Source organism: Pristiophorus japonicus, chromosome 3, assembly GCF_044704955.1.
Source record: "Pristiophorus japonicus isolate sPriJap1 chromosome 3, sPriJap1.hap1, whole genome shotgun sequence".
Classification (NCBI taxonomy): domain Eukaryota; kingdom Metazoa; phylum Chordata; class Chondrichthyes; family Pristiophoridae; genus Pristiophorus; species Pristiophorus japonicus.
The window spans coordinates 5,344,075-5,369,397 of NC_091979.1; the positions used below are offsets into that span (position 1 = coordinate 5,344,075).

General features: G+C 49.5%; 1 protein-coding gene and 1 long non-coding RNA gene across 3 annotated transcripts in view; one reads left to right on the forward strand and one right to left on the reverse strand.

The window, feature by feature from the left end:
- LOC139259643 (uncharacterized) overlaps positions 1 to 25,323 on the forward strand; it is a 146,786-nt gene that overhangs the window by 48,476 nt on the left and 72,987 nt on the right. The gene's annotated exons all lie outside the window — the stretch shown is intronic.
- Positions 1 to 25,323, reverse strand: part of LOC139259640 (villin-1-like) — a 145,455-nt gene that overhangs the window by 18,221 nt on the left and 101,911 nt on the right. For both annotated transcript variants that reach the window (XM_070875149.1, XM_070875150.1), the window contains exons 7-14: positions 24,480 to 24,682; positions 23,387 to 23,465; positions 20,488 to 20,586; positions 12,288 to 12,441; positions 12,082 to 12,182; positions 7,040 to 7,177; positions 5,481 to 5,639; positions 2,915 to 3,094 (exon numbers count right to left, since the gene is read on the reverse strand). In XM_070875149.1, coding sequence (XP_070731250.1) covers positions 2,915 to 3,094; positions 5,481 to 5,639; positions 7,040 to 7,177; positions 12,082 to 12,182; positions 12,288 to 12,441; positions 20,488 to 20,586; positions 23,387 to 23,465; positions 24,480 to 24,682 — 1,113 coding nt within the window. The remainder of the gene's footprint in view (positions 1 to 2,914; positions 3,095 to 5,480; positions 5,640 to 7,039; positions 7,178 to 12,081; positions 12,183 to 12,287; positions 12,442 to 20,487; positions 20,587 to 23,386; positions 23,466 to 24,479; positions 24,683 to 25,323) is intronic.

Sequence of the window (25,323 nt, forward strand, 5' to 3'; positions counted from 1 at the left end):
AACCTTTCCTCATAAGTCAACCCCCTCATCTCCAGAATCAATAGGCTTCCTCGTGCTCCCTCCTGACCCAAAATAAACCCAGTTCGGGATTGTTATATATGCAGACTATAGATATACCCGAGTAGTCACTGTGTAGTTGCATAAGATGGAGACTTGTTACCTGATGTACTATCAATAAGGTTTACACTGGCACCACTAAGGGTGCAACTGGTGGAGACTGAGGTTTCCTGCCCCTGTGGCAGAGGCTGTCCACCAGAGGGCACTGCTGTGGGAGACTTGAGGGTCACCTGCATAGGTGTGCGGGGCCGGTATAAAAGGCTGCCCTCCGTGCATGTGCCTCACTCTGGAGTTACAAATAAAGGACCAAGGTCACTACAGTTTGAGTACAACACATTGACTCTTGGAGTCATTCATAACAGGGATGGTGTCCCACTCACCCGTTCAGAGAGAACAGGTCATCATCGTGACAGAGCGGGAAGGCAGCAGGATCAGAGGGGACAATTGACTCGCCTCATTTCAGCTGCCTACCCCGGTTGGTGGGAGTTAAAAATCAGGGCCATGGTTTAAGAGGCTCGAGGATCCCTCTAGTTCCACCTTCAGTTGAGCCCAGGTAGAATGTCTTTGATAGTGGGTAGCAGCACAGCTGGTCTCCTCCTACTTTGATGCCCAGAGCGATCATGAGCAGGAACCCTGGCCAATTTCCCCACTCACTGATACCAGGATCCTGAGGCCAACTCCCACTGCAACCCTGGCCCAGACCAGTTAAGTCAGCAGGCACTTGGCAGCCGGGGTGGGTGAAATCAAATGCTCAAGTCGCTGGAGAAATACCACCAATGATGCCTCCGCAAGATCCTACAAATCCCCTGGAGGACAGACGCCCCAACGTTGTCAACATCCCCAGCATTGAAGCACTGACCACACTCAATCAGCTCGCTGGGCAGGCCACATTGTTCGCATGCCCGACACGAGACTCCCAAAGCAAGCGCTCTACTCGGAATTCCTTCACGGCAAACGAGCCAAAGGTGGGCAGACACCCTCAAAGCCTCCCTGATAAAGTGCAACATCCCCACCGACACCTGGGAGTCCCTGGCCAAAGACCAACCTAAGTGGAGAAAGTGCATCCAGGAGGGCGCTGAGCACCTCGAGTCTCATCGCCGAGAGCATGCAGAAACCAAGCGCAGGCAGCGGAAGGAGCGTGCAGCAAACCAGTCCCACCCTCCCCTTCCCTCAACCACTGTCTGTCCCACCCGTGACAGAGACTGTGGTTCTCGTATTGGACTGTTCAGCCACCTAAGGACTCATTCTAAGAGTGGAAGCAAGTCATCCTCGATTCCGAGGGACGGCCTATGATGATGATGGCTCAACCCGAGCAACATGTCTCCCCCTTGTTTACATCGTCATAGCAGTTCGTATCAAGAAACTCCCTCCCATTGGGTAAGGAATGCTACGGATTATACAGAATGAGAGATTTACAACACAGAAAGAGGCCACTTGTCCAGTCGTGCCTGTGCTGGCTCAGTCGTACTTCGTCCCACATCCCCACTTTTTGTCCGTAACCTTGCAAATCCCTCGTCCTCAAGGACGTATCTATTATGTCTGTAATGTACTTATGAATGACTCCACGAGGCAATGTGTTGTACTCAAACTGTAGTGACCTTAGTCCTTTATTCATAACACCAGAGTGAGGCACAAGTATGGTGGGCAGCCTTTTATACTGGGCCCTGCCACCAGGGCAGGAAACCCCCGGTCTCCACCAGTTGCACCCTCTAGTGGTGCCAGCATGTATATATACACAGTGTAAACCTTATTGATGGTACATCAGGTAAAGAAGTCTCCATCTTATGCAACCACACAGAGTATTATAGTCTGCCTATAACACTATCCAACTCCTTTTTAAAATTATTGATGAAAATCAGCTCCCACCACTTTTTCAGGCAGAGCATTCCAGATCCCCATAACTCTGAGAATCGAATTTCTGGGCAAAACACATCCTATAGATAGAGAGGATTTTACATGTTGCAGCATGTAGCCACTAGTTCTACAAAGAGAGAAAAGGGAGAACCTTTGCCTATCCATAATTAACCATGTTGGCTTCCGCCAGGAGTAAAGACCAAGGGGTACAAAATTCGGTTTGTTATGCCACCAGTTAGCGCGGAGTGGAGCGGCTAAGGACTTACCATCGCCTCCTGAAAAATGTAGTTGGGCGATGGGGGCGGCACCAAGAGATACCGCTGTGTGCTCCACCGCCAGCCACGTGGTGCCGCGGCTGCGATATTATGTAGGTTCGGCGGCTTCACCGGCAGGCGTTTGTACCGCGTGGAAAAGCTGTCGGTTCATCGGGGATCCCGGGGCGGTATCGTCCAGAGATCAAGGTAAGTTGTTAACTTAAATTTATTAATGGCACCAATGGGGAAGTGTAGGTGTGGGTAAAATAAATTTTCCAAAACCTTTTTTTTTCCCCCCAGTTTTATGCGCTAAGATGCCGACAGTCTACCGTCGTGAAATTGAGTCAGCCTCCTGAGCTACCACTCCGTTGGCAGCCCGAGGACAAGTGTGCAACGCCACTTTTAGCATTGCACTCTCAGCTTTGGTGAAAAATACTAAATTTGGCAATTTGAAGCAGTGATTACCGCCGGACGGTAAAATCACCCTCAAAAACAGAGGTAACAAATTTCAACCTCCCCCAAGAACATATGGTTCATGTCTCGACCTCAATGTCCACGTTTCAAGATGGCTGCTCAAGACTGGTTGATTCAGTCGCCCTTTTATTGGGCAGTGAGCTATGTTATAAACTCGCTTCCACTTGTAATCCACCCCTCAACCACAAGCTCTTCTGCAGGGACTAGTGAAGGCAAAGGCAAGATTCGCTATTGGATCCCAATGACACTGCCCAAAGAATGTGAAGCGATCTTACCTTCCCATACCAGAGGTAGCAACGGTCAGCTGTCATCAGTACAAAGACATCATTGGAGTTGAGGGAGGAGGAACGACCTGGGACCTCAATAGCCTTGGTGTTGTACTCACTCTTGCCCTGAATCTGGAAGAGACGCATGGGGGGCTCCGGTTCGCTGCTGCTGGTCCTGGAGGTACCCCGCTGAAAAATACCACGAGAATAGTCAACACTACCAATCAGAGAAATACCACCAGTCAGCTGATCATTCCAACAATTCACAATCGGCTGGAGTGCTCGAGCCCAGTAACTGCAACATCAGAACTTGAAGTAGAACTGAGACAACCAGGTTTGAACCCTAGTCTAGGACATTTTGATCAAATAAGTTGGGAAAGGGTGGAAATCCCAATGGATTAATGGTCACTTGTTTTTCTTGAGCTGACAGTGACCATTCTAAGCTAGATCTTCAAATATTACAAATTTACAATGTATTTACAGCACTGAAACAGGCTATTCGGCCCAACTGCTCCATGCCAGCCCCCTCCCACCCCATCAACATATCCTTCTATTCCTTTCTCCCCCATGTGTTTATCCAGCTTCCCCTTAAATGCATCGATTCTATTCGCCTCAACCCCTCCCTGTGGCAGCGAGTTCCACATTCTCACCACTCTCTGGGTAAAGAAGTTTCTCCTGAATTCCCTATTGGATTTATCAGTGACTATCTTGTATTAATGGCCTCTAGTTCTGGTCTCCTTTGCAAGTGGAAACATCTTCTCTACATGTACCCAATCAAACCCTGCATCAGATCACCCCTCAGCCTTCTCTTTTCTAGAGAGAAACAAAGAGCCTCAGTCTCAGTTCTGGTATCATCCTTGTGAATCTTTTTTGCACCTTTGCCAGTGCCGCTATATTCTTTGTAGAATATGGAGACCAGAACTGTGCACAGTACTCCAAATGTGGTCTCACCAATTGAGGGACCAGGAGCCAATGTAGGTCAGCAAGGACAAGGGGACAGGATATAGGCAGGATCCTAGCTACCCCTGCCTATGTGGATATGTGGAACATTCTTTGTTCTGGTCCTACTCCAGTCCCCACCCTCGCCTCTTTTTCTAACTTTTGCCAGTTCTGACCTGAAATGTCAACTCTGCTTCTTGCTCCACAGATACTGCCTGACCCGCTGAGTAGTTCCAGCATTTTGGGGTCGAAAGCCACCAGTTAGTGCCGGAGAGGGGCAGCTAAGGACTTACCCGGCAGGGGAGGGCGGGTTCCTCGCCTTACGAGAAATTTAGTTGGGCAGTGGGGGCAGCACCAAGACGTACCGTTGCACGCTTGGCCGCCACTCATGCGGTGATGTCAGAGCGTGCAACGCTCCCTTGCCACCGTGGCTGCGAAATTAGGTAGGTTTGGCGGCTTTACCAGAAGGCGTCTGTACCGACTGAAAAAGCTGTCGGTACATTGTCAATTCCGGGGCGATATCATCCAGAGATCAAAGCAAGTTGTTAACTTTAATTTTTTCAGCATTTATGTATTAATGGCACCAGTGGGGAATTGTGGCTGTGGGTCAGTTTTTTTCCAACTCGCGTGCCGGCAGCCGACCGTGGGGAAATTCGGTCGGCCTCCTGAGCTCCTGCTCCATCGACGCCCGAGGATGCGTGTGCAACGCCACTTTTAGCTCGGCGGTAAAATCACCGTTCAAGCGGTGTCACCGCCTCCAAAACAGCAGTAGCGAATTTCGACCCCTTTGTGTTTTTATGTTAGCATACAGGCAGAGTTCTGGAGGAGCTGAAGTTTGATGGAAGATGGAAGGGCGGACGGCCAGGAAACATCGGAATAGATGGTTATATTGCAGGTGACAAAAGGCACGGGTCAGGGCCCCAGCTGCAGATGGGCTGAGGCGGGGGTGGGGAAAGTTAACTGTGACAGAAAATACGTGGGGTCAGAGGCTCAGCTAGTGAAGGGTGGGGCCGATACCTGCTCTGTCTGCGGAAGCGGAGACTTTGCCAGGTGATGGACCACACACACACACCTTTCCTCCCTCCCTCCAGGAACTGGAGCACAAAAAAAAAATCTAGGCAGACACTCCAGTGCCAGTACTGAGGGAGCACGGCACTGTTGGAAGTGCCGTCTTTTGCTCTCTCAAGTGGACGGAAAAAATACTATTGCACTATTTAAGAAGAGCAGGGGAATTATCCCCGGTATCCTGGGGCCAATATTTATCCCTCAAAATCAACAGAACAAAAAAAAACAGATTAGCTTAACCGATAAGGGATTATGGGGAGCGGGCGGGGAATTGGACCCGAGTCCATGATCAGATCAGCCATGATCGTATTAAATGGCGGAGCAGGCTTGAGGGGCCATATGGCCTACCCTGCTCCTATTTCTTATGTTCTTATCTGGTCATTATCACATTGCTATTTGTGGGAGCTTGCTGTGCACAAATTGACTGCCGTGTTTCCCACATTACAATAGTGGCTACACTCCAAAAGCTATAAAGCGCTGAGATGTCTGGTGGTTGTGAAAGGCGCTATATAAATCCAAGTCTTTTTCACATCCCCCCCCCCCCCCCCCAGCTTCCCCATATCAAAGTTACCTCATAAACTATAAGTTTGCCCTTGAAAATGGCCATCAGGTGCTGTGGTTCTTTCCCCATGGTCACTCGGACCTGCACGGGTTCTCCATTGTACTGCTGGTCAATATTGACGGCCTGGTAGGCAGAGGCAGTGATTTCAGCCTGACTGGCGTGGCGACCCTGGAAAATGCAAAAAAAGGAAAACGGGTCAAAATGGGCTTTCCAGGAAGCACACCGCGACTTGCCATTAAATAATTAGCACCTCACTCATTAAATAAATATGTGCAGTTTTACACAAATCATTTCATTCCCCCTTACAGTTCTGCCAATGTTGCTCCTCTCTCCAGAAGGCATTGCATGGTTCCATCGGCATGCTGCCCAAGTGACCATTTATGCACACCAGCCCAAATAGTGAGTTGACTGGCTATTAAACCATAAGGGCATCACAGTTCAGTCCCCCAGTCTAGGGTTACCAACTCTGGTTAGATGTATTCCTGGAGGTTTCATCACATGATCTCCCACCATAAATAAACCAAATAAATAATAGATAAATACTTTTTAAAACTGATTGGAGGAAAATATTCAATGCAAAACACAATTCTTTTAATGCTGCCTATGACTTTCCTTCCGGCTTTTTGCTTGCAGCAGTGTCTGGGAGATTCATCTTTATTTCCTGGAGACTCCAGGAAATTCTTGGAGGGTTGGCAACCCTTGCACCCTAGTCCTGCCCTCCTGACCCAGACACCTGCTCGTCTAGCTGGGAGCATCCAACTGAGCTGCAGAGCCCAGGAACCGGTCTCTGGACCGTCCCGATGTGCATGGCTCAGATCACCACAGGGAGCCATTCTGCCGGGCCGGCTTAATGCTTCTCTCGAGGGATATGGTGGCAGGCAAGTCAGATGTGTGGAGCCCAGGAGAGACGAGTCTCTTCAGCTCAATGCCTTTTCTTCCCCACTGCCCCCCACACAACTTCTCACCCACTCAAACCCCTCAATTAGATTGCAGCCTGTAACTCACTCCTGGGTATCTGTTATTCTATACATAAACCCACCCGAAGCCCCCGATTAGATTCCAGCCTGTGACTCACTCCCAGGTATCCGTTATTCTATATATAAACCCCCCGAACCCCTCGATTAGATTCCAGCCTGTAACTCACTCCCGGGTATCTGTTATTCTATATATAAACCCCACGAACCCCTCGATTAGATTCCAGCCTGTAACTCACTCCCGGGTATCTGTTATTGTATATATAAACCCCCCAAACCCCTCGATTAGATTCCAGCTTGTAACTCACTCCTGGGTATCTGTTATTCTATACATAAACCCACCCGAAGCCCCCGATTAGATTCCAGCCTGTGACTCACTCCCAGGTATCCGTTATTCTATATATAAACCCCCCGAACCCCTCGATTAGATTCCAGCCTGTAACTCACTCCCGGGTATCTGTTATTCTATATATAAACCCCCCGATTAGATTGCAGCCCGTAGCTCACTCCCGGGTATTGGTTATTCTATATATAAAGCCCCCGATTAGATTGCAGCCCATAGCTCACTCCCGGGTATCAGTTATCCACACAGACCTGCCAGATGTAGAGGATGTGGTGAAGCTTGCTATTGACGGTGTAGGTGTACAGGATCAGGTAGCAGTCTCCGCTGTAGAAGTGTCCATGCCACCGCTTCTCCACTGGCACCAACTCCAGGTCCTCAATCCTCCACTCCTGGGAACAGATCAGATCGGTTATGCTAAAGAGAGTTCAGATTTCAATTTTATTACTTCAGTGATCATAGCCAAAAACTGTGACAGGTTCAGTTTACTTCATTGCTTATAGGGTGCAGTGAGCAGTAGAGGGATGTTGGACATCTTGGGGGAGTTAAGGGATAAGTGTCAAACTTCTTTATATCGGAAAGCCTGTTATTTAAAGATACAAACAGGATGACTTTGAAGTGTTGTTAAAAAAGAATGCATTGCTTGTTTTCTGATGTGTAAAGAACTTCATAGAATCATAGAAATTTACAGCACGGAAGGAGGCCATTTCGGCCCATCGTGTCCGCACTGGCCGACAATTAACCAACCAGCCTAATCCCACTTTCCAGCTCTCGGTCCGTAGCCCTGTAGGTTACAGCACTTCAGGTGTACATCCAGGTACTTTTTAAAATGTGGTGAGGGTTTCTGCCTCTACCACCCTTTCAGGCAGTGAGTTCCAGACCCCCAACACCCTCTGGGTGAAGACATTTCCCCTCAAATCCCCACTTGTGTAAAGGGAATAAGCGTTAATGACCTCACCCATGAGTTTTAGGGTAATAAAACCGAGGTAGCAAATCTATTTGAGGGAGTCTTGTTTAAGGGAAGTGGTTCTTAAGTGAATAAAGGGTTTGGCAATAAATACATGGTAGAGTCGTATCTATGACATTTTCAAAAAAAGCTGTATAAAAGGACCATGGTTTAGCAGTGTGTCAGTGTGCTGGACAGGTACAGAGCCCAGGGAAAAGCCACTGTGTATACAGTGAAAGGCTAATCACCCTTTACAACAACAACTTGTATTTATATAGCACCTTTAACATAAAATGTCCCAAGGTGCTTCACAGGAGTGTTACAAGACAAAAAAATAAATTTGACTGGTGAGCCAGAGGAGAAGAAATGACAGAAGGTGACCAAAAGCTTGGTCAGTGAGGTAGGTTTTAGGAGCATCTTGAAGGAGGAGAGGGAGGTAGAGAGGGAGTTCCAGAGCTTGGGGCCCAGGCAGCTGAAGGCACAGTCAGTGTGCGATGTTGGGGGGAGCACAATACTTGGTCAAATAGCCCGCCAACAAACAAGGGCTACCCACAAATGGGCATTTGGACAAGGTGTCAGAGGGAGATTGCTGCTGTGCAGTTACTTGGTACCAGAGAATCTACACCTTCAGGGGAAGATCAGGAGAAAAAAAAAATTGGGAAGGGGAATGGTTCAACATTCCAACCCTAATCAGCCCAAGCCAAAGCCACACCTTGAACATTGTGCAAGATTGAGACCTGCTCAACTGATAAAAGCTGATCATAAATTACATCAACTGGAATCTCACCTTGGGCTGAATTCCAACTTTCATACGAACATAAGAAATAGGAGCAGGAGCAGGCCATTTGCCCTCCCCCCCCTCCAATAAGATCATGGCTGATCTGATCTTGGCCTCAACTCCCTGCCCACTCCACATAACCCTTTACTCCCTTATCGCCCAAAAATCTGTCTATCTCCACCTTAAATATATTCAAAGGCCCTGCCTCCACAGCTCTCTGGTGTCGAGAATTCCACAGATTTACAACCCTCAGAAGAAATTCCTCCTCATTTCAGTTTTAAATGAGCGACCCCTTATTCTGAAACTATGCCCCCTAGTTCTAGATTCCCCCACGAGGGGAAACATCCTCTCTTCATCTACCCGGTCAAGCCCCCTCAGAATCTTATCACCTCATTCTTCTAAACTCCAATGAGTATAGACCCAACCTTTCTTCATATGAAAACCCCTTCATCTCAGGAATCAACCTTGTGAACCTTCTCTGAACTGTTTCCAATGCAAGCGTATCCTTCCTTAAATTCCAGAGACCAAAACTGTACGCAGTACTCCAGGTATGGTCTCACCAATGCCCTGTACAATTGTAGCACTATTCTCAGGTCCGTGCCTCACCAGACCAGCACACAACCCTGATATCCAGGCCTGAGCTGCAGCATCGGCAGGTGCAGAAAATACAGGCACCACTTAGTCTCGGTCATATCTATTGGTTGGGGGTGGAGGGGGGGGGGGAATGGGGGGGAATGGGGGGAATGATGGTCTGAGGGGAGAGAGAAAAACGGGCCAGCATTTTATTTTTTTTATAAAGTAGTCTAGATCATTCACATATGGTTCCTGCAAATTGACGATAGCCTGGAGAGTGAAGGAAACCTCACTCTCTCTCCCCCCCCCCCCTACTCTCCTCCCTCCTCTCCCCCACCTACTTTCCTCCCTCCTCTCCCCCCCCTCCACTCTCCTCTCCCCCCCCCTCCACACTCCTCTCCTCTCCTCTCCCCCCCCCCTCCACTCTCCTCTCCTCTCCTCTCCCCCCCCCCTCCACTCTCCTCTCCTCTCCCCCCCCCCTCCCCTCCCCTACTCTCCTCTTCCCCCCCCTCCCCTACTCTCCTCTTCCCCTCCCCTACTCTCCTCTCCTCTTCCCCTCCCCTACTCTCCTCTCCCCTACTCTCCTCCCTCCCCCCCCCCCTACTCTCCTCTTCCCCTCCCCTACTCTCCTCTCCTCTTCCCCTCCCCTACTCTCCTCTCCCCTACTCTCCTCCCTCCCCCCCCCCCTACTCTCCTCCCTCCCCCCCCCCTACTCTCCTCCCTCCCCCCCCCCTACTCTCCTCCCTCCCCCCCCCCTACTCTCCTCCCTCCCCCCCCCCTACTCTCCTCCCTCCCTCCCCCCCCCCTACTCTCCTCTCCTCCTCCCTCCTCGGGTCTTCAGTCTGAGAAGTGACAAACTAGATGTTGGCTACAGGCATGTAGCCCCGACAACAATTTGTATGTTGTTGTCCTTTAACATAGTAAAACATCCTAAAATGCTTCATTAGGAGTGTTGTCAAACAAAATTTGACACCAAGACACACAAGGAGACCTCAGTACAGGTGACCTAAAAGCTAGGTCAAAGAGGTAGATTTTGAGCAGCATCTTAAAAAAGGAGGAGGGGTTCAGGGAGTAAATTCCAAGCCTATGGTCTAAACGGCTGAAGGCACGGCCGACAATGGTGAGGCGAAGGGAGTGAGTTGAGGAAAATGGACGAGGCCAGAATTGGGGGAATGCAGAGATCTTGGAGGGTTGTAAGGCAGGAGGACATTAGAGATGGGGAATAATTTGAAAACCAGGATAAGAATTTTTTAAAAACACAGGCACAGGTCAGCGAGCACGGGTGAACGGGACTTGGTGCGAGTTAAGACACGGGCAGCAGAGTTTTGGATGAGCTCAAGTTTATGGAGGGTAGAAGACGGGAGGCCGGTCAGGAGAGCATTGGAATAGTCGAGTCCAGAGTTAACAAGGGCATGGATGAGGGTTTCAGCAAGGAGGTGAGCTGAAGACTTGATGTTTAAAAATTAATTCACGGGATGCCGCCGTTGTTGGCAAGGCTGGCATTTATTGCCCATCCCCAATTGCCTTCGAGAAGGTGGTGGCGAGCTGCCTTCTTGAACTGCTGCAGTCCCGTGTGGTGCAGGTGCTCCCACAGTGCTGTTAGAGAGGGAGTTCCAGGATTGTGACCCAGCTGCGATGAAGAAATGGCCGATACATTTCCGTCAGGATGATGTGCAACTCTGAGGGGAAATTGGAGGTGGTGGTGTTCCCATGCGCCTGCTGCCCTTGTCCTTCTATACGGCAGAGGTTGCGGGTTGGGAGGTGCTGCCGGAGAAGGTTACAGAGGTTGGAGTAGGTGGTCTTGGTGGAGACAATATGGGTTCGGGAGCTCAGCTCACGGTCAAACAGGACGCAGAGATTGCGAACAGTCTTGTTCAGCATGCGACAGTAGTCAGTAGCTAGGGAACAGAGTTGGTGGCAAAGACTGAAGACAATGGCTTTGGTCATCCCCAATATTTAGGAATGAAATTCCGGAGCTTACAGCCTAGACAACTGAAGGCACGACTGTCACCGGTGGGGTGAGGGGTCTGGGGCTAGGGGACGGATGAGAGGAGCACACCGAGATATCAGATGATTGTAGGGCTGGAGGAGGTTACAAAGATTGGGAGGGGCAAGGCTATGGAAGGATTTGGACATTAGAACGAGAATTTTAAATTTGTCGAGTAGCTTGTGTGATAGGATGCATGCATGTGTATGGGACAGGACAGCAGAGTGGGAGGGTGGGAAAGGGCAGCAGGTTGGAGTGTAGGAGCACGCGGGAGGGTGGGAAAGGGCAGCAGAGTGGGAGCGTGTGGGAGGGTCGGATAGGGCAGCAGAGGAATGTGCCACACTGTTGGAGGGGCAGTACAGAGGGATCAGCAGCAGGTCGGGGCCACAAAAGGAGTGGCGAGTGGCGGCTATGGACAGCGTGGAGGCATGCCACTACAAGGTACAGCGCGAACTGATGCAGGAGGGCGATGGCAGTGAAGAGTGACCTCATCAAGATCCAGGTCGGTGATTGGAGCGTGGGCAGGTACAGCGAGATCGGGGCGAAGGAGCGGCGAGAGACTGTGGAGGGACGTGATCGAAGCCCAGGGGAGGCGCAAGTTCGAGGCCAGGGGCCCAGGGGCAGCACGGCCCAGCCCACACTGCGATATGTGGGCGCACTAGGTCTGTGCAGCAGAGCTGGTCTCCAGTTGTCCTGGTTAACCCTTGCCACTGGACCAAGACCTCGCTCTGTCAAGCCCGTGTGGTGGCTGGTGTGCAACGGCCACCCCACGTTAAAACAATCTACACACAGGCATCTTCCACCCTTCAGGTTCTCATTGCAACACCTGTGAACTCATCCTTTTTTGGCGTGGAAGCAAGTCATCCTCGTTTCGAGGGACTGCCTATGATTGATTGATTGGGAGTGTGGGAGCGTGCGGGAGGGTGAGACAGGGCAGTGGGGTGAGTGTGGGAGGGTAGGACAGGGCAGCAGAGTGGAAGAGCAGCAGCAGATTGGGAGCTTGCGACGATACCTGCACTTCGCCAGAGCCATCATCCACCATCCTGTGGCGGGCCGCGATCTCGGGCTTGGCGTGCATCTCCATGGCATTGAACTTCACCTGCTCCACTTTGGCTGGAAAACAAGTGCAGGGGAATCAAAGTCACGTTGCCAGCAGAATGGCCCGTGTCCACCCCACCACACCACACCCCCGCCGTACCCTGGCGCGGGCGCACGTACCGATTTTGCCGACGCTGTGAGTTCTGCCCATGCCAGCGGTCTGATACTTCACCGTCCACTTCTGAAACAGCTGCTTAAATAGCGCTGACTCAGCACCATCGTTCTCCAACTCGATGTTCACCGAGGTATGGTAACCTTTCGCCCTAATAAAGCCCTGGGAACAGTACATTGGAGCAATTAGAAACTGGAGTGGTCACCTCCTAAATAAAGGATGGCATTTATATAGCACCTTTCACAATCTCAGGACATCTCAAAGCCCTTTACAGCTAATGAAATACATTTGAAGTGTTGTAATGTAGGAAATGTGGCAGCCAATTAATGCACAGCAAGCTCCCAGAAACAGCACTGTAACAATGACCAGATAATCGGTTTTTAAAAAAAAGGTGTTGATTGAGGGATAAATACTGGCCCCTGGACACCGGAGAGAACTCCCCCCGCTCTTCTTCGAAATAGGGCCAGAAGATCTATTACGTCCACCTGAGAGAGCAGACGGGGCCTCGGTTTAACGCCTCAACCGAAAGACGGCACCTCCGACAGTGCAGCACTCCCTCAGTACTGCACTGGAGTGGGGCTTGAACCTACGACCTTCTGACTCAGAGGCGGGAGAGCGACCCACTGAGACACAGCTGACACCTAGGTGCCAATTCAAGTCCTCTTAATATTTGGTGGAGAGGATATGCGTTTGCTTAGGTAGCAATGGCTCCTCAAATCAATAGGGCTCTTGATAAATCTGTGACATTCAGTGTTTCGACATCAAACATCAGATGTCAGATGTCACTGATTTACTAAGCGCACAGTAATAAAACATAGTCCGACAAGCAGTGCTTACGACAAAACCCCGCGAGATTTGTTTAGTCAGTTCGGAGCTCAGTATCTTGGGCCTTTATGATGTTCCAACATCCCCATACCCCTTCACGTAACAATCCATAAATTGCTGCATTACTCCATACAAGGTGGATTTTAACAAGCTTGTCCCTCAAGAACTATAGTGTTAGAGTTATTTTTCTCCCCATAGACCGGGAAAACTCCCCAGCCGTGTTATCTTATCGATAAGTTTCACGCTTGTTCTATTCTACCAGGTGGAACTTCTAATTATTAATCTGTACCATTCCATACCAATCTCCTGCTTCTGAAAAGGACTCAGTATTACGCAGGCATTTCCTTCTGCAGAACTCAACTAAATTAAAAGTTCTCAAATACATCAGTACACACGGGAATGTCTTTATAATCAGGGACTAAACTGACCATTGCTTTAAAGGTCAGTCTTAATTCAACAGTTAATCAGGTGCTAAACTAGGCCTACATTCCCTAGAGTTTAGAAGAACAAGGTGTCATCTCATTGAAATGTATAACATTCTTTACAGGGTTTGACAGGGTAGATGCAGGGAGGATGTTTCTCCCGGGCTGGGGAGTCTAGAACCAGGGGTCACAGTCTCAGAATAAGGGATCAGCCATTTAGGACTGAATGAGGCAAAATTTCTTCACTCAGAGGGCAGTGAATCTTTGGAATTCTCTACCCGAGCGGGCTGTGGATGCTCAGTCGTTGAGTATATTCAAGACAGAGATCGATAGATGTTTGGATACTAAGGGAACTAAGGAAAATTTTAGCTATGAGGAAAGATTGGATAGGCTGGGTGTTTTCTCTTTGGAACAGGAGGTTGAGGGGAGATTGAATTGGTGTGTGTAAAATTATGAGGGGCCTAGAGAATGGATAGGCTGGCCCATTTCCCTTATCAGAGGGGTCAATAACCAGGGGGCGCTGATAGAATCTCCGCTGAGGCGCTGAAGTATGGCAGAGAGGCGCTGTTGGCGCGGATACATGACCTCATCTCTCTCATCTGGAGGGAGCAGAGCATGCCAGGAGATCTCAGAGATGCAGTGATCGTGACCATCTTTACAAAAGGGGACAAGTCCGACTGCGGCAATCACAGAGGAATCTCGGTTACCAGCCATTGGGAAAGTCGGCACTAGAGTCCTCTTCAACCGTCTTCTCCTTGTGGCTGGGGAGCTCCTCCCGGAATCAGTGCGGATTTTGTCCCCTATGGGGCACAATGGACATGAATTTTACAGCGCGACAGGTGCAGGAAACAGTGCCAGCCCTTATACATGGCCTTTTTCGACCTTAAAGACCTTTGACACCGTCAACCGTAAGGGTCTGTGGAGCGTCCTCCTCCGTTTCGGATGCCCCCAAAAGTTCATCACCATCCTCCACGACGACATGCAGGCCGTGATCCTTATCAACGGATCCATTACAGACCAAATCCACGTCCAGACCGGGGTCAAACAGGGCTGCATCATCGCCCCAACCCTCTTAATCTTCCTCATTGCCATGCTCCAACTCAGTCAACAAGCTCCTCGCTGGAGTGCAACTAAACTACCGAACCAGTGGGAACCTGTTCAATCTTCGTCGTCTCCAGGTCAGGTCCAAGACCACCCCAACCTTTGTCGTTGAGTTACAGTACGCGGACGACACCTGCGTACATTCAGAGGCTGAACTCCAGGACATAGTCGACGTATTTACTGAGGCGTACGAAAGCATGGGCCTTACGCTATACGTCCGTAAGACAAAGGTCCTCCACCAACCTCCCCCCCCAGTCATCAAGATCCACAGCACGGCCCTGGACAACATGGACCATTTCCCATACCTTGGGAGCCTCTTAACAAGAGCAGACATTAACGAAGAGATTCAACACCGCTTCCAGTGCGCCAGTGCAGCCTTCGGTCGCCTGAGGAAAAGAGTGCTTGAAGACCAGGCCCTCAAATCTGCCACCAAGCTCATGGTCTACAGAGCTGTAGTAATACCCACCCTCCTGTATGGCTCAGAGACATGGACCATGTACAGTAGACATATCAAGTCGCTGGAGAAATACCACCAACAATGTCTCCGCAAGATCCTACAAATCCCCTGGGAGGACAGACGCACCAACATTAGCGTCCTCGACCAAGCCAACATCCCCAGCATCGAAGCACTGACCACACTCGACCAGCTCCGCTGGGCAGGCCACATTGTTCACATGCCAGACAGGAGTTTCCCAAAGCAAGTGCTCTACTCGGAACTCCTTCACGGCAAACGAGCCCAGGTGGGCAGAGGAAACATTATAAGGTCACCCTCAAAGCCTCCTTGATAAAGTGCAACATCCCCACGGACACCTGGGAATCCCTGGCCAAAGACCTCCCTAAGTGGAGGAACTGCATCCGGGAATGCGCTGAGCACCGAGTCTCATCACCGAGAGCTTGCAGAAAACAAGCACAGGTAGCAGAAGGAGCATGCGGCAAACCTGTCCCACCTATCCCTTCCCACAACGACTATCTGTCCCACCCGAGACAGGGACTGTGGCTCTCGTATTGGATTGTTATTACGATATACATTAATGATTTAGATGAAGGAATTGAGTGTGATATCTCCAAGTTTGCAGATGACACTAAGCTAGGTGGCGGTGTGAGCTGTGAGGAGGACGCCAAGAGGCTGCAGGGTGACTTGGACAGGTTAGGTGAGTGGGCAAACACATGGCAGGTGCAGTATAATGTGGATAAATGTGAGGTTATCCACTTTGGTGGCAAAAACACAAAGGCGGAATATTATCTGAATGGTGGCAGATTAGGAAAAGGGGAGATGCAACAAGACCTGGGTGTCATGGTACATCAGTCATTGAAAGTTGGCATGCAGGTATAGCAGGTGGTGAAGGCAGCAAATGGTATGTTGGCCTTCATAGCGAGAGGATTCGAGTATAGGAGCAGGGAGGTCTTGCTGCAGTTGTACAGGGCCTTGGTGAGGTCTCACCCGGAATATTGTGTTCAGTTTTGGTCTCCTAATCTGACGAAGAACATTCTTGCTATTGAGGGAGTGCAGCGAAGGTTCACCAGACTGATTCCCAGGATGGCAGGACTGACATGAGGAGAGACTGGATCGACTGGGCCTGTATTCACTGGAGTTTAGAAGGATGAGAGGGGATCTCATTGAAACATAAAATTCTGACGGGATTGGACAGGTTAGATGCAGGAAGAATGTTCCTGATGTTGGGGAAGTCCAGAACCAGGGGACACAGTCTAAGGATAAGGGGTAGGCCATTTAGGACTGAGATGAGGAGAAACTTCATCACTCAAAGAGTTGTTAACCTGTGGAATTCCCTACCGCAGAGAGTTGTTGAGGCCAGTTCATTGGATATATTCAAGAGGGAGTTAGATGTGGCCCTTACGGCTAAAGGGATCAAGGGGTAGGGAGAGAAAGCAGGAAAGGGGTATTGAGGGAATGATCAGCCATGATCTTATTGAATGGCGGAACAGGCTTGAGGAGCTGAATGGCCTACTCCTGCTCCCATTTCTTGTGTTCACTGACCATTGCTTTAGGGTCAGTCTTAATTCAACAGTTCAGCGGTGACTACATCGAAGCTGGTTTTGGATGGGGTGGAGAGTGTGTAGTGATGAAGAAGGGATCACAGTTGTGTGGCATAGGCTGGATGGACCAAAAGGGTCTTTTCCTGTCCGTCATGTTTACTTGGATAACTAGCAAAAGCTAAACGTTACTTTTACTAAACATGGAGAGAAACACTGTCTGATTAACCCTTTCCTTACACTGTTGAGGTCACATCAGGAGATGGCCTTCATTAGGGTTGCCAACTCTGACTGAAGTTATTTCCCCCCCCACCCCCAACATGCCGTAATGTCATAAATTGTTACTGTTAAAATCGTTCACAATATCAAGCCATTATTGTGTGTGTGGGGACAAATCCCCTGGGAGGACAGACGCACCAACGTTCGTGTTCTCGATCAGGCCAGCATCGAAGCACTGACCACACTCGGCCATTTCTGTTGGGCAGGCCACATTGTTCACATACCCAACACAAGACTCCCAAAGCAAGCGCTCTACTCGGAACTCCTTCACGGCAAGTGAGCCCCAGGTGGGCAGAGGAAACGTTTCAAGGACATCCTCAAAGCCTCCCTGATCAAGTGCAACATCCCCACCAACACCTGGGAGTCCCTGGCTGAAGACCTAAGTGGAGGAAGAGCATCCAGGAGGGCGCTGAGCACCTCGAGTCTCATCGCCGACAGCATGTAGAAAACAAGCGCAGGCAGCGGAAGGAGCGTGCGGCAAACCAGACTCCCCAACCACCCTTTCCTTCAACCACTGTCTGTCCCACCTCTAAACAATTTTAGAAGACACACACACCAAAAAAAAAGGATGAGTTCACAGATGTTTCAATGAAGGACCCAAACTACATCCTGAAGGGTGGAAGATGCCTGTGTGTGGATTTTTTTTAAACATGGAGTGGCCGTTGCACACCAGCCACCACACGGGGCTTGACAGAGCTAGGTCTTGGTCCAGTGGCAAGGGTTACCCAAGACGACTGGAGACCTGCTCTGCTGCACAGAACACATACATATATACTGTTAAGATATCACCGTTATGAATCTTGAATATTGCAAAACTAGATTAGCTCAATAATGTATTAGTTAGCTACTGGTTTACATTATGTATTATGCCAAGGGAAAGAAACATTCAGATAACACTCTTCTGTTTTAACAATGAATGAACTTCTGTATGAATTATGTGCATTCATTATGTTAATTTATTTTCTTAAAATATCCTGGATTGCTTTCAGTAGTCACCAGATCATCGATGCAGATTCTGGTATACTCCTGGGAGGGTTGGCAACCCTTGCCTTCATTGATAAGACCATCAAATGGCATGTCTCCACACGAGAAGGGGGAAGGGTGAGGAGGGGTGGAGGGCACCTTTAATATAGGAAAAGGTCTCAAGTGTTCAGAGGCACAAGGAAAATGGACAGAGAGCCAGAGAATGGGAGCTGGGATCAAAGACTTGGTCAGGCAGGTTGAGGAGCAAAGGGTGGGCTTGCACTTACCACATCCTCGGAAAAATCCAAATCAGATTAGGAAAAGGGGAGGTGCAACAAGACCTGGGTGTCATGGTTCATCAGTCATTGAAAGTTGGCATGCAGGTACAGCAGGCAGTGAAGGCGGCAAATGGCATGTTGGCCTTCATAGCGAGAGGATTTGAGTATAGGAGCAGGGAGGTCTTACTGCAGTTGTACAGGGCCTTGATGAGGCCTCACCTGGAATAGTGTGTTCCGTTTTGGTCTCCTAATCGGAGGAAGGACGTTCTTGCTATTGAGGGAGTGCAGCGAAGGTTCACCAGACTGATTCCGGGGAGAAAGTAGGAAAGGGGTACTGAGGTGAATGATCAGCCATGATCTTATTGAATGGTGGTGCAGGCTCGAAGGGCTGAATGGCCTACTCCTGCACCTATCTTCTACGTTTCTATGTTTCATTCATTGGTTCATGAACGTCAGCAAGTGGTTAAAAATTATTTTTATTCATTCCTGGGATGTGGCTGTCGCTGGCAAGGCCGGCATTTATTGCCCATCCCTAATTGCCCCTTGAGAAGGTGGTGGTGAGCCGCCTTCTTGAACCGCTGCAGTCCGTGTGGTGAAGGTGCTCCCACAGTGCTGTTGGAGGGAATTCCAGGATTTTGACCCAGCGACGATGAAGGAATGGCCGATATATTTCCAAGTCGGGATGGTGTGTGACTGGGAGGGGAACGTGGAGGTGGTGGTGTTTCCGTCCTTGTCCTTGGTAGAGGTCGCGGGTTTGGGAGGTGCTGCCGAAGAAGCCTTGGCGAGTTGCTGCAGTGCATCTTGTAGATGGTACACACTGCAGCCATGGTGCTCCGGTGGTGGAGGGAGTGAGTGTTGAAGGTGGTGGATGGGGTGCCGATCAAGCGGGCTACTTTGCCCTGGATTGTGTTGAGCTTCGAGTGTTGTTGGAGCTGCACTCATCAAGGCAAGTGGAGAGTATTCCATCACACTCCTGACTTGTGCCTTGTAGATGGTGGAAAGGCTTTGGGGTGTTGGGAGGTGAGACACTTGCCGCAGGATACCCAGCCTCTGACCTGCTCTTGTGGCTGGTCAAAATTTTTAAGAGGGTAAGACAGGGTAGCTAGATGCAGACTGTTCCCAGTGTTGGAGGAAGCAAGAACGAAGGGTCGTAGATAGAGAATTAAAATGGAAGAGATTTGGAACAGAGGGCAGGAGAAATCTCTTGAGAGTTGTGAGACAGTGGAATTCACTCCCAGGATTAGTGGCTGAGGTAGAAACTGTGTCAACATTGACGATTAGATTAGAGGTGTGGATGAAGGAAAATGTGGTTGTGGGGACATGGGACCAGGGTGGGTAAATGTAGTAGTATCTGGAGTACTGCGTGCAGTTCTGGTCTCCACATTACAGGAAATATGTGATTGCACTGGAGAGGATACAGGAGATTTATGAGGATGTTGCCAGGACTGGAGAATTTTAGCTATGAGGACAGATTGGATAGGCTGGGGTTGTTTTCTTTGGAACAGAGGAGGCTGAGGGTGGACCTTATTGAGGTGTATAAAATTATGAGGGGCCTGGATAGAGTGGATAGGAAGGACCTATTTCCCTTAGCAGAGGGGTCAACAACCAGGGGGCATAGATTTAAAGTAATTGGTCGAAGGTTTAGAGGGGATTTGAACAGAATTTTTTTCACCCAGAGGATGGTGGGGGTCTGGAACTCACGGCCTGAAAGGATTGTAGAGGCAGAAACCCTCACCACATTTAAAAAGTACTTGGATGTGCACTTGAAGTGCCATAACCTGCAGGGCTACGGACCATGAGCTGGAAAGTAGGATTAGGCTGGATAGCTCTTGGTCGGCCGGCGCGGACACGATGGGCCGAAATGGCCTCCTGCCGTGCTGTAAATTTCTATGATTCTATGAAATGTTAGTGGGGCATTTTGCTCACGTGGAGGGTAAATGCAAGCACGGATTGCAGCGCTTCAAGACCCACTACCATCTTCTCAGGGCAACTAGGGATGGGCAAATGCCGGCCTTGCCAGCGACGCCCACATCTGGAGAATGAATATATAAAAATCCTAACCTTTACTTGACCTCTGGCCAAAAAGCCATTCGTATCAACAGAGAGATGTTCCACCATTTCAAGAGTCCGACCAGTTACCCCATGTCATTGCTTGTCTCCTTGGCATGCCAATCGAAACATTAGATCAGCCTTTTATGCTGATGAACTGGCATTATTTCAGCTCAGTCAGTGCTTGGAAAGACACCACTAGATTCACCGCCACATTCATTTCTAAAGCCGGAACTCAGTGGCATTGAGGCGTTAAGACCCTCACGTCGGTGGCAAGGTGCGAGATGTGCTGTACTCACCATCGCTCTGATTAGAGATGACTGACGCTCCTGTTGGGACGCCAATTTTCCCTTCCATACATAGATTTTAATTCCACCCTGGTCTAGAATGTAGCAGTCCTTAAAAAAACAAACAAACAGGCTTAAAATACAACTTCATGCTGGGAGAAAGAATGAAAGTCATTTCTGTTCTATATGGGGACTTTTATTTACTCTGTACAGCCACCAGAGGACACATGTCCTGGAGTCCCAAGGGATCCCATAATTCCTTAGGAGCACAGGTATTTAAGGAGGCCTCACAGGTTGGAGGCGCACTCTGGAGACTTGCAATAAAAGACTAGGGTCACACTTTACTTTGAGCTCAGTGTTCAGTCTGACTCTTTCGCCATACAGAACAATTTCTATAGCACCTTTCATGACCACAGAACGCCCCAAAGCGTTTTACAGCCAATGAAGTACTAAAATTGTAGTCACCATTGTAATGTAGCCAATTTATGGAAAGCAAAGTTGCGCAAACAGCAATAATCAGATAATCTGTTCTAGTGATATTGGTGGAGGGATAAATATTGGCCAGGATACCTGGAATAACAACCCTGCTCTTCTTCAAAATGGTGCTATGGGATCTTTATGTTCACCCGAGAGGGCAGGCGGGGTCTCAGTTTAACGTCTCATCCGAAACGCAGCACCTCCGATAGTGCAGTGCCCTCCCAGTACTGGCACTGGGAGTGTCGGCCTGGATTTTGTGCTCAAGTCTGTGGAGTGGGACTTGAACCCACAACCTTCTGATGCAGAGGAGAGAGTGCGACCCACTATGCCACAGCTAGTAAATAATTAACAGCTGGGGCACAGGGAACTGCCAACCTAGGGAATCCCTTGCCCACCTTGCAGCAGTTGTAGGGCCAGCCCAAAACTCTAGCCTCAAGATAGGGTGATGGATACAGATTCAATCGCGGCCTTCAAAAAGGGAATTGGATACTTGAAGCAGAAAAAGATTGCAGGGGTGTGGGGAAAGAGCGGAGGGAGTGGGACAAACTGGATTGCTCTTTGAAAGAGCCAGCGCCAACATGACGGCCCAAATAGCCTCCTTCATTGCTGTACTATAGAACGTTTCCTACATTACAACAATGACTACACTTCAAAACTACTTCATTGGCTGTAAACAGCTTTGGGACATCTTGAGGTTGTGAAAGGCGCTATAGAAATGCAAATCTCTCTTTACGATTCACAAAGCAAGTGAGAATTTCCCAACACAAGCCCAGGAACCTGGCTTACCCAACGTTATGGGAGATATCCACAGATTTTCAGCCCCTCACCCCCACCCCTCCCTCTAGCTGACAGCCTAAGATTGTGGAGTCTCCAGGGATTGGAGATTAATCTCAGGGCACTGCTACGAGCAAAACCCAGAAGAAAATTCATGGCAGCATTAAAAACAAACATTTTCTCTCATTTTCTTTACTAGTTGCAAAAATATTGGAGATGGGTGGGAAAAAAAGGCCATTTGACTGACTGTCAAGATTCATCCAATTGGGTAATGGAGAGTCGGTTCGCTTCCCAATTGGCCGCGGGAAGGCGGGGCGATGAGAGGATGGATGTTTCGGGCGACCAATGGCAGAAGTGTGGGGGCAGGGTAGTTGGAGGCAGGTGGTCGTGTGATGACATCTTTAGGACTACGTCCAGAGTTGGCAACTATAATACAGCCCAAAATCCTATTTGGTTCCTTCACTGCTGTTGCACTCTTGAGCAGCACCCCATCCACCACTAACACTCACTCCCTCCCTCCACCACCGGCGCCCCCTGGCTGCAGTGTGTACCGTCTACATGATGTACTGCAGCAACTCGCCAAGGCTTCTTCGGCAGCACCTCCCAAACCCACGACCTCTACCACCTAGAAGGACAAGGGCAGCAGGCGCATGGGAACACCACCACCTCCACGTTCCCCTCCCAGTCACATACCATCCTAACTTGGAAATATATCGGCCGTTCCTTTGTCGTCACTGGGTCAAAATCCTGGAACTCGCTCCCCAACAGCACTGTGGGAGCACCTTCACCACACGGACTGCAGCAGTTCAAGGCGGCGGCGGCTCACAATCTTTAAGGGCAATTAGGGATGGGCAATAAATGCTGGCTTTGCCAGCGACGCCCACATCCCATGAATGAATTTTAAAAAAGCACTGTGCCAGTGGTGCTAATGATCTATTCTCAACACCCCAAATCCCTCTCCTGTATTGTGTCTTGTAGGATAGACACACGCACACAAAAATATCTATTTTCCTCATTTTCCCTTGTGGTTCTTTTGCTAATTATCTTAAATCTGTGTCCACTGATTACCAACCCTCCTGGAAGGAAATACTTGCATTGGAGGCTGTTCAGAGAAGGTTCACTAGGTTGATTCCGGAGATGACGGAAGAAAGGTTGAGCAGGTTGGGTCTATACTCATTGGAGTTCAGAAAAACGAGAGGTGATCTTATCGAAACATATAAGATAATGAGGGGGCTCGACAAGGTGGATGCAGAGAGGATATTTCCACTCAGGGGAAATTAAAACTAGGGGATATAGTCTCAGAATAAGGGGTCGCCCATTTAAAACTGAGATGAGGTGGAATTTCTTCTGAGGGTTGTGAATCTGTGGAATTCGCTGCCTCAGAGAGCTGTGGAGGCTGGGTCATTGAATATATTTAAGGCGGAGTTAGACAGATTAGAGCGCTAAGAGAGAAAGGGTTATGGGGAGCGGGCAGGGAAGAGGAGCAGAGTCCATGATCGGATCAGCCATGATCTTATTAAATGGCGGAGCAGGCTCGAGGGGCCAAATGGCCGACTCCGGCTCCTATTTCTTATGTTCTTATGGCCCCGGAAACAGTTTCTCCCCATTTACTCTCATCAAAACCCCTCAATCCCATGCAGGAGGCAATGGTGTCACTTACATCGTTGCTCAGCAGGTCCTGGGTCAGGGGTCGAGCAGCCACTTCCTGCACCACCAGGTTTCCCTCAGAATCAGTCGCACTGGAGACACAAAACAGTCAGTCAACGAGAGAGCACGCTACATTAATCCTTCTTAGAATGGCACGGTTCCGAAATGAATCAGCAACTGCGCCAATGGGGCATGTCTCACCCTCTGCCAGAGCCAGCGGCAAAGCAAGGAGCCGCTCCATTTTAACTGCTCGCTCGCCTGTTTCCGCCATGGGAGCCAAGAATGAGAACCCTTTCTAGTGTGAGCAAGATTAATTTGGATCAGTAAGATCGGGATACTTTGATCGAAACTCTCTCTTCCCAGTCTATCATAGTCCACACTCTCAGGGTGCCTCCTATCTCTCTTCCCGTTCTCTATCCCCCTCTCCCCAGCTGTCTTCTCTTTGCTTCCCCCAACCCCTCCGCCACCTCCTCTGCCTCCCCCACAAACCCCTCCACACCAAACCGCTTTAGTGACAGAGGGTACTACCAACTGACAGACGGTTGTGGGTTTAAGTCTCACTCCAAAGGAGCACAAAAAAAAAATCCAGGCCGACACTCCAGTGCGCTACTGAGGGAGTGCTGCACTGACGGAGGTGCCGTTAAACCGAGGCCCCGTATGCCCGCTCAGGTGGGCATAAAAGATCCGGTGGCCTCTATTTGAAGAAGAGCAAGGGAGTTATCCTGTGTTCTGGCTAATATTTATCCCACAAATCAACTCACCAAAAAAACACAGATGATCCAGTCATTATCACATTGCTGTTTGTGGGAGCTTGCTGTGCACAATTTGCTGCCCCGTTTCATAAGAAATAGGAGCAGGAGTCGGCCATTTGGCCCCTCGAGCCTGCTCCGCTAATTAATACGGTCATGGCTGATCCGATCATGGACTCAGATCCACTTCCCTGCTCGCTCCAGTTTTCCTACATTACAACTGTGAATACACTTCCGAAAAGTACTTTATTGGCTGTAAAGCATTTGAGACATCCGGAGGTTGAAAGGCACTATAGAAATGTAAGTCTCTCATTTCTTGCTATCTTTCCAGCCCGCAACGTCGAACCCCTCACTCACCGATAAAGCTTGACAGCTGTTCTCTGCTGCTGATCAACCACCTCATCGGGAATTGGCGACTTAATTTCCCTCCTTTCGCCGAGCAGGTAATACATGAGCTTCATCAGCTTCGGCGAGGCAGCCTCATCCGCTCCATCAATCACCGCGATCTGCCCTCGACCAGCCCGTTCCCGGTCTCGGATATCCTTAGCCAATTGCATCGCCTGGAATCAAACACGATTAAAATTGAGTATATTTAAGGTGGAGATTGACAGATTTATGAACAATAGGGGAGTCAAGGGTTATGGGGTGCAAGCGGGGAAGTGGAGCTGAGTCCATGATCAGATCAGCCATGATCTTATTTGAATGGCGGAGCAGGCTCGAGGGGCCAAAGGGCGTATTCCTTATGTTCTTATAAAAGATACGTCCCCTTTAATATGGGTGTTACAAGACAGATTGGCAACAGAGATCGCAAGACAGGCATTTGCAGGATGCAGAGCACCAACAACCTGCATTTATATAGCACCTTTAATATAGTTTCCAAGGTGAGCGTTAGCAAATTAAAGTTTGACACCAAGCCACAGAAAGACACGTTAGGACAGGTGACCAAAAGCTTGGTCAAAGAGGAACGTTGTAAAAGGAGGAGAGGGGTGTGGAACGGTTTAGGGATGGAGTTCCAGAGCTTAGAGCCTTGGCTGCAAAAGGCACGGCTGCCAATGGTGGAACAATGAAAATTGGGGATGCGCAAGAGGCCAGAATCGGAGCAGGGCAGATATATGGAACGGTTTGGAGGGCTAGGAGGAGGGTTACAGAGATGGGGAGGAGTGAGCGCATGGAGGGATTTGAACACAAGAATACAGTGGAG